General features: G+C 43.6%; 1 protein-coding gene across 1 annotated transcript in view; it reads left to right on the top strand.

Moving 5' to 3' along the window:
* The window catches only part of TBCD (tubulin folding cofactor D), a 219,281-nt gene that overhangs the window by 47,177 nt on the left and 163,127 nt on the right, over positions 1 to 8,977 (top strand). The window contains 3 exon segments of the mRNA XM_006028735.3: positions 4,160 to 4,308; positions 6,710 to 6,770; positions 7,247 to 7,321. Of these exon segments, the coding sequence (XP_006028797.3) occupies positions 4,160 to 4,308; positions 6,710 to 6,770; positions 7,247 to 7,321 (285 nt within the window).

Here is an 8,977-nt window from a genome sequence, read left to right as displayed (position 1 = left end):
GGGCCCTGCAATAACCCCTGCTAGCTCCCTCAACACCCTGGGGTGGAGAGCATCTGGACCTGCTGATTTGAACACGTCCAGCCCCTCCAGAAGCACTCTAACCTGGTCCTCCTTAACCTTAGGTCTTGAGGTGTTCCCCTCTAGTCTGTCTTGAATCACGGTGGGGGAGTCCCGGTCCCTGCACAAGAAAATGGAGGTGAAGAATTTGTTAAGAGGTCTGCCTTCTCTGGCACAACCACCAGATTGCCCAGCGTATCTTGCAGGGGCCCCACATTTCTGGCTCCTTCTTCATCCTCCCTATATATTTGAAAAAGGACTTTTTATTATCTTTGATCTTGGATGGTAGTCCTAGCTGTATGTCTGCCTTAATTTCCTAACAGGCCCCCTACAGGCCTGAGCAGTGGAGGTATACTCCTCTTTGGAGATCGCCCCCCCCCTTCCACAACCACGCATTCCCAGATGTCCTTGGTGAGCCAGGGAGGATTTTGGGCACTCTTGCCCCCCTTGCTTCTTGTTGGGATTGTCACCCCTTGGGCCCTTATGAAAAAGTCTGTTACATATGTCAGCAATTTTTAACTTTTTCTTAAAATTGACATGATTTTCAAGCACCATAAGAGATTAATCAAATCCAGCTTTTTGTTTTCACATGATTTTGACTTATTAGATAACTAATTTTTCTGATCAGAGATTTAGGGGAAAAAATGTTCCATGCTTGAATAACATAACAGGAAAATAAAAAGAGGAGGGGGAACAACAAAGAAGTGAAGCTACAAAATACAAACATGGAAAATTATTTCAGAAAATTAGGAGCATCTGGTTCCCATTTTCAAAAAAGGGAGGAAGGAGAACCCAGGAAACTATAGGCCAGTTAGTCTTACCTCGATCCTGGGTAAGCTTTTTGAGATAATTATCCTGGCGCATGTCCATGAGGGACCAGCAGGGGAGATTATGCTTAGGGGCAACCAACACGGGTTCGTTAGAGGCAGGTCCTGTCAGACCAACCTGGTGGCTTTCTATGACCAGGTCACAAAATCCTTAAACGCAGGGGTAGCAGTGGACGTAGTCGTTCTGGACTTTAGGAAAGCCTTCGACACTGTCTCTCACCCCATTCTCATAAAAAAACTAGGGGACTGTGGCGTCGACACCTACACAGTCAAATGGGTCACTAACTGGCTGGAGGGCCGCACCCAGAGAGTGGTGGTGGATGGGTCATTTTCGACCTGGAGGGATGTAGGCAGTGGGGTCCCCCAGGGCTCGGTCCTCGGGCCTGCGCTGTTCAACATCTTCATCAGTGACGTGGACGAGAGGGTAAAAAGCACCCTGTTCAAATTCGCAGACGACACTAAGATGTGGGGGATGTGGGCACGCTAGAAGGGAGGAATAGACTGCAATCGGACCTAGACAGGTTACAGGGGTGGGTGGATCAGAACAGGATGAGTTTCAGCACTGACAAGTGCAAGGTGCTACACCTGGGGAGGAAGAACCAGCAGCATACCTACAGGCCAGGGAACTCCCTTCTCATCAGTGCAGAGGCAGAAAAGGATCTTGGAGTCATTATTGATGCCAAAATGAACATAGGCCGACAGTGTGGGAACACGGTCAGGAAGGCTAACCATACCTTGTCATGCATCCACAGATGTATCTCAAGCAGGTCCAAGGAGGTGATCCTCCCCCTCTGTGTGACACTGGTCAGGACACAGTTGGAGTACTGCGTCCAGTTCTGGGCACCGCACTTCAGGAGGGATGTGGACAGCATTGAGAGGGTCCAGAGGAGGGCCACCCGCATCATCAGGGGCCAGCAGGGCAGGCCCTACGAGGAGAGGCTACGGGACCTGAACCTGTTCAGCCTCCACAAGAGAAGGCTGAGGGGGGATCTAGTGGCCATTTACAAACTAGTCAGGGGGGACCAGCACACATTGGGGGAGTCCCTGTTCCCCCAAGCGCTACCAGGAGTGACTAGAAATAACGGTTACAAGCTGGCAGAGGGTAGATTTAGACTAGATATCAGGAGGTGCTACTTCACTGTCAGGGTGGCTAGGATCTGGAACTAACTTCCAAGAGAAGTGGTGCTGGCTCTTGCCCAGGGGGTCTTTAAGAGGAGGCTAGATGAACACTTTGCTGGGGTCGTTTGACCCCAGTACTTTTTCCTGCCATGGCAGGGGGTCAGACTTGATGATCTGCTCAGGTCCCTTCCGACCCTACAAACTATGAAACTATGTAGAATAAATTATGGAATTCAGTCTCTGAATATATTTTTAAGAAGTCTCCTTGTGTCTTTTATAACCTTAAGTTATGTTTTATAGAGCAAGTTTCATTCCGAAGAAATTGAACCACTTAGTAATGTACCAAGATAGGCAAAATTTTATACAGGAGTCATTTCACTTGCCAGTTATATGAGGCTTCTTGGAAGTACAATATGATGGTAGTTGTTTTCACGTGCACACCAATGATTTAGTTCAGTAAGTCATATCCATTGTCCAAGTGAATCTAGAGGGGAATTTAGCAGAAGGTAGTCACTCAACTTGCGATTTTGTTGGGGCACTTAAGTATTTGGCTCTTAGTAAAAGTATTCTGAGATCTTAAATATTTTTAAGATATAAGAAATGTTTATCCTGTGCCATGGGTGTTCATAACAATGTACAGACAATGAAGAAGCATGATTACTTTTCTATGGAACTTTGCAGTTTAGTAGAGAGGGATTTCTGACAGTTAAAAAGGTTAAATTGAGAAAAATCAAGCATGGCTTTCAAGTTTTTTGACTTTGCACTATATGCATTAAGTACATTATTGAATTACATTATATACGTTTTTTCAGCTGGCATATATTTTAATTTGAAGATTATGAAGAGGAAATGGAGGGGGTTGCCTGGAAAAAACCATGAAGAAAAGCATAACTTTAGTGCAAGGCCTAAATGGGCAATGGATGATGAGAGAAAGGAGGGACTTAAATTCAGATTGCTCTTTCTCACATTTAGAAATACAAAAAAATTATTGCATTTAACCTCAGAAATACATGTTGTCCAGCTTCAGAAATACAGCACTTTTCTATAATGTGTTGTGGGGAGGAGGCTTTGGCTTGTTGAGCTGGAGGGCAAGATGCTACCTATTGAATCTTGAGCATAGTTCCTGAAGAAGTTAGTACTTGGATGGAAGGCCTCCATTAAACTAGCATGAACCTATCTTGGGAGGTTTGGTAGCTCAACTTACAGGTTTCTGTAAGAACCATGCTTCATTATATAAAAACATATCGTAGGAATTGCTTGGGTTCATGTTAAAGGCTTTCCCACACTAGTTTTCAAAAAAATATTATGTTGAAGTAGGTTCTGATTATGGATGTAGAGCTCTTTTAACAAAATATTCATTTAACCTAATCTGATTATATTGGTTAAATGATAAACTGATAATATAGCAGCTTGGATAAAGCTACTGCTGACAGTTGATCCCAGTTCGAGGAGCTTTTTGACTGAATGGGGGAGGAGGCAAGCCTAGCTAGACAACACAGTTCTGCAGCTAGTTGCTTAATTGATGAGTCATTAGGCTGCTCCCTGTTTTCCTCTAGGCTATGGGTACTAGTACCCTCTGGCCTGTCCCTGTCGCACCTCCCTCCCTCCTTCCTACCCTGCTGCCTTCTGGTTCCTGCTGTGGCACCATGGGGCTTCCCTTCTACCCCTTTACTGCCAGACTATGCCCACCCTGAGCTAAAGGATAACTGCTAAGCTAACCAGTTATCACAGCACTTTTTGGTTAAATGGTTAATTGTATAACTTATTACTTCCCTAGTTTTTAGTATGTCATATATCAGGGGTTTTCAACCTTTTTTGATTATTGTACCTCCAGGTGGCCAGACACGGAGCAGCGTACCCCTGGAAGCTGAGTAGGGCGGGTGGCGGAGGGTTGTGGTGCGTGGCTGGATGTGGAGTGGCGGCAGCTGCTGTGTGCAAGCTTCCCCTGCATCTGGCCAGGCAGTGTGCAGCAGTGCGGGATGGTGTGTGGCAGCGCTCCATTCCTGCCAACCTGTGTGTACCCCCTAGGGCCTTCTCAAGTGCCCCTGGGGGTACGTGTACCCCCAATTGACAACCTCTGGCATATGTCCTGTTTCAGGTTCTTGTTAGTCTGTAACTTAAAAAATCGAAGTAAACTTTGTCTGTTTCCTCTACAGGTATCAACGTGGCTGTAGATCTTTAGCTGCCAATCTTCAGTTTTCTGCTCAGCTTCCAGCTACACATAAACAAGTAACAGCTGCTGGTGCTATTGATGATGATGATGAAGAAGAATATGATATTCCAGGAGAAGTTGAGAATGTTGTAGGTATGTTGGATCTAAATAGAAAGTACGAGGATATCTGCTAACTAAAAATACAATTGTAGTAGTCTGCTAGGGATTTAAGAAAGAAATTTGAATGTCAGTGTATGTAAACTGGACATGAATGAAAAAGTCCCATGTCAAAAATAAACAACAAACCCAAATCCAAAACTTCTCCCCCCATTATTTTACTTTGCAAATTTCAAAGACCTCCTTCATATTTTATACACTGTGGAGGAATGAATTATAATTCTTTTTTATTTTTAAATCTGAACTGTGTTGAATACATTTAAAATCTGACAGCTGAAATTTGAAAGTTGTGGTGGCACCACTGCAGCAGCCTCTTGTGCCTGGTGTATCCTAATCATAGTCATTGGATACATCATGAATGGATATATTATAAATACATGGGCAATAACTGTAGAGGATCGCACAGTCCTTCCCTTCTTCCAAAAGTATTTTTGTTTTCACCATATGATGTAGTAACCCCGGCACCAGTAACAGCTATGGATGATACAAATAAATTGCAAGATCTGCTTAGTAGGGACTCTAGAAATAGATGAGAGGTATTTTCTAAGAGCTCTGGCAGTCATTATTTTTATAGTGCTACAAAATTTATAGCACTATTAAAAAAAAAAACAAAAAAAAACAGCTCTGTGGGTGGGCATGCATGCACAGCCCCCAGGCTGGGGTGAGACAAAGTTGTGACATACGCAAGTTCTCTAGCTGGGGGTCAGAGGGGTCTACTTTGTAGCCCCTTCTGATTCCAGGGAAGCCTGTCAGTGAGTCAGGAACTACTATAGCAACAACTAATCAAGACTGGAGACTGCTGGCAACCTTTTGCCTCCATGGGACAGGCTGGAACTTGTGACCCGGCCCCTTTCCACAGCCGCAAATGCTAGGGTTACCATATTTCCAGTATCAAAAAAGAGGACACCTACAGAGTGGGGGAGGAGAGAGGGAAGGGGTATATGATTGTAGGGGGTGGGGTCAGTGATATGCCCGTGCCCTGCCTCTGCCCCTCACTCCTAAGCCCCTGGCTCCCTACCCCCACTGGTGCCCCTCCCAACCTGCAGCTCCTTGCCTCCTTCTTCCCACCCCCCCCCATTGCTGCTAGTGCCCCTCCTGACCTGCAGCCCCCTGCCCCCCAGCCCTGCTGTCCATGCATGCTCTCGCTTTCACTATTTACCTGGGAGCAGCTTGCTGGGGTCGGCATGTAAAACACGTGACCCCCAACAGCCAATCACCTTGCCCACTGCTCCCAGTCCCAAGCAGCCAAGCTGCTAGTGCCTGGGAAAGCAAAAACCCAGACATTTGCTTGCAGCTTAAAAACCTGCCCGGACATGAGAATGGGGCCAAAAAAGAGGACATGTCTGGGAAAACCTGGACATATGGTAACCCTAGCAAATCTCCATCTCCCCAGAGAACTCAAACAGTTTTTATTTTTTATTTATTTATTTTTTTTAATCCCTGCTTCAGATACTCAACCCTTGTTTGGCAAAGTATGAGAGGGCAGCAGGGAGGGCTGTGGAGGGGACGGGCAGTTTGATGCAGTTGTGTGCTCTCCAATCCCCAGTGCTGCCCTGAGCCCTTTTTGTGGGCTCGATCTGGCCTAGTGGCTGCCAGTTGCTTGTCTCCTGTCCTACAGTCACTGCAGTTCTTTGAAATGTACATCAGGGCATGTCAATTTGCAGACTTGCCATATACCATGCAGCTATTTGCTGAACTGTGAATAGTATTGCCACATTTGTGTGGGGCAGAGGGTGGCCTAATTAGTGTGTTTTTTCAGTATCCAGAGTTTAACATGTGAAGCAACGTATGTAGATAGGTGCACCTGTCCTACCCTTTATATACTTGCAGGGAGCATGTATGGCATAGGTAGCCCCAATGGTTGCCACCATTTAAAATACTCGCATGTAAAGTTGTAATATAAGCTACAGAGATGTCTTGATTCTGCATGTTTCTTTGAGTTCCATAAGATACGTCTAACAAAACACAATGCTGGATTCTCAGAAAGGTTACCTAATCCTCTGCACAACAGGCCAGATAGGCTACAGGCTTGGCAATTTAAATATTAGACTAGATTTAAACAATAATTATATCACTTCTGAAGACTTGACTGAGTGAAAGCTTCTGCCAGGGAGACCATAAATCAATCAGCACACAACAAACGGTTGCGAGCAGAGAAGACTATCTGGAAAACATTTATACCCTTTGCTTATTACTTTGTTTTCAAATATTGTTTACATCATAAACCTAGGAAATTTGGATATAAATGTTTTGGTTTAAATTAAAGTGTTTATGATAAGGAGTTCAGTTTGAGCATTGTAGAAAAAATGCTGTTTTTGTTGCAAAACTAAATAAATCACAAAGTATTCTGTTTTGTGTTAAATAAAATTCTCTACAGAACAATTGCTGGTTGGACTGAAAGACAAAGACACCATTGTCAGGTGGTCTGCTGCAAAAGGGTAGGTTTCTTGCAGTTAATTTAATACTAATAGAGTAGTTTAATAGTTAAATGTTTTCCACAGTTAATCAATTGCATCTGTTTCTCTGCTTAAACTGAATCCATCTCATCAACTGCAAGCATGATGATTAGTATTCTGGGATAATGGCTGTCCTGTTCCCACAAAGAATTTTAACCCAGGTTGGGACTGGAATGACAGTAGAGGATTTATTTTTGAGTTATTTTGCAGTAGTATTTCTTCATCTGTTAACTAGCTAATGTTTTTCCATTTGAATTTTTTTTTTTGGTAAGGCATGCTATTTTATACGTCTGTGCTTTTAGCTTGGCTTTGTGTTATAATGCAGCACTACTGAAAGAATGCATTATTATTGATACTTTGAATCCAGTCATTTTAGGGTAAGTTTACAGTAATTTAAAGAAACATATAATTATACATTGAATACAATACCAATGAGTTACTCTTATTTTTTTTTGCAGAATTGGTAGACTAACTGGACGGCTTCCAAAAGAGTTAGCAGATGATGTGGTTGGATCTCTACTGGACTGCTTTAGGTAAAATACTGTTTTATTCTTATACAAAGAGTGTCTTGACTATTAAAATGCTTCCCCTTCTACATATATAATTTTACAATTGAAATGTGATGACTACTGGAATGGGATGGCAACAGTCAGGCAGAAATTGGATCAGAAGAACTATAGAACCGTAAAGGGCTTATATTTATGAAAAATGCTATTGGAACTTCAATAATCATGCAGAATTTGAACCTCATTATTTTAGGCTCTCAGTTAATAAAACAGAACAAAATCTTGGGTTTCAGGCGGTCATTCAGTTAATTCACAATGTTTTCATGGGAAGAGATCAATATTCAATATTTAAATTGTGACTGGAATTGGTGATTCCATCCCAGTCTCTAGGAAATAATTTTTCATACCACATAAATTATATGGGCAAAATTTGTTATGACTTATGCTCTGGCACGGGCAGGTCAGGCTTAATTACGGTGCATTGGTGGAGCTCTATGCTCACGCTATTTATATTTAACACAAAATTGATTCTAAAACATGAAAAAAAGAGGGAATGTATTTTTTTTACATGTAAAGGTGATATTTTTGCTAATATGAAAATGCGATTTGTTACGATCCCTTTCCTTCATTCCAAAGGTGAATATTTAAAATAGCAGAAAAAATGAAGAGTATATATATAAATATGGCTTCCAGGTAATTGTGAAATACTGTACGTGTACTTTTCAAGTTAGTAATGATGTGGAAGGACTTTGCACACCCCTAATTGGTATACTATGACACTATTAACAAAGTGGGCCTTATTTGATTTGGATTCGGCTTGAATCAGGGACAGGGATTCGATTAGTTGATTTAGATCACTGTCTGTGTTTCGATTTGGCCGAATCCGAATCTGAAGATTCGATGCTGATTCAGAGAATCAGAGATTCAGCTCGTGATTGCTGCATTGCTGGGGTGGATGGAGCGTTCCACAGGAGTGCGGTGGGGCCCTTCATATGCTCAGCAGCGAACTCAGAAGTGGACCAGAAGTATTTCTGTTCCACTTCCAGGTCCACTGGGAAGCGCACGGGGGGGCCCCCCGCACCCTCCCCAGCTTGGCGATCGGCCATGGGGGGACCCCGGGTGCCCCCCCCAACCCAGGAGTCACCGGTCGCTGAGCTGGGGGTAGGGAGGGGCCTGCACGCTCCCCGGCAGAGCCGGAAATGGACTGGAAGTGCTTCTGATCCACTTTCGGGTCTTCTGCCGAGCACACTGGGCAGCCCCCCATGCTTCTGTGGGACACTCCATCCGTCCCAGCATCGCACCATTCATGAGCCGCCTGCTACCTAGAGGCATGTAGAAAAAACATTTAAAGCTATCTCTATGTCTGAATTGACGAATCTTTCCAAATCTCTCTGAATCGATTCAGAGGGTTCCGATTCGATTCGGAGAGATTAAAGGATCCTCTGATTCGATTCGGATTTGGTGATTCGACCACCGAATCTGGCTGAATCTCTGCCAAATCAAATCGGCTTCGCATAGCCCTAATATCAATCTATATAACTAAAGAATGCATTTTTGCCTGGCTTGTAAATATAAGTAGAAGGCATATTATGTATTCCATACCTTGTGAAATGCAAAGGTATGCATTTGAAATGCTCTGAATCCTGGAGTGCTTCAGCGCTGCAGATGTGTACCTCTGTTCTC

This window comes from Alligator sinensis, unplaced genomic scaffold (assembly GCF_000455745.1).
Source record: "Alligator sinensis unplaced genomic scaffold, ASM45574v1 scaffold694_1, whole genome shotgun sequence".
Taxonomy (NCBI): Eukaryota; Metazoa; Chordata; order Crocodylia; family Alligatoridae; genus Alligator; species Alligator sinensis.
Note: the sequence above shows the minus strand (reverse complement) of the source record. Positions and strands in the feature narration are given on the sequence as shown.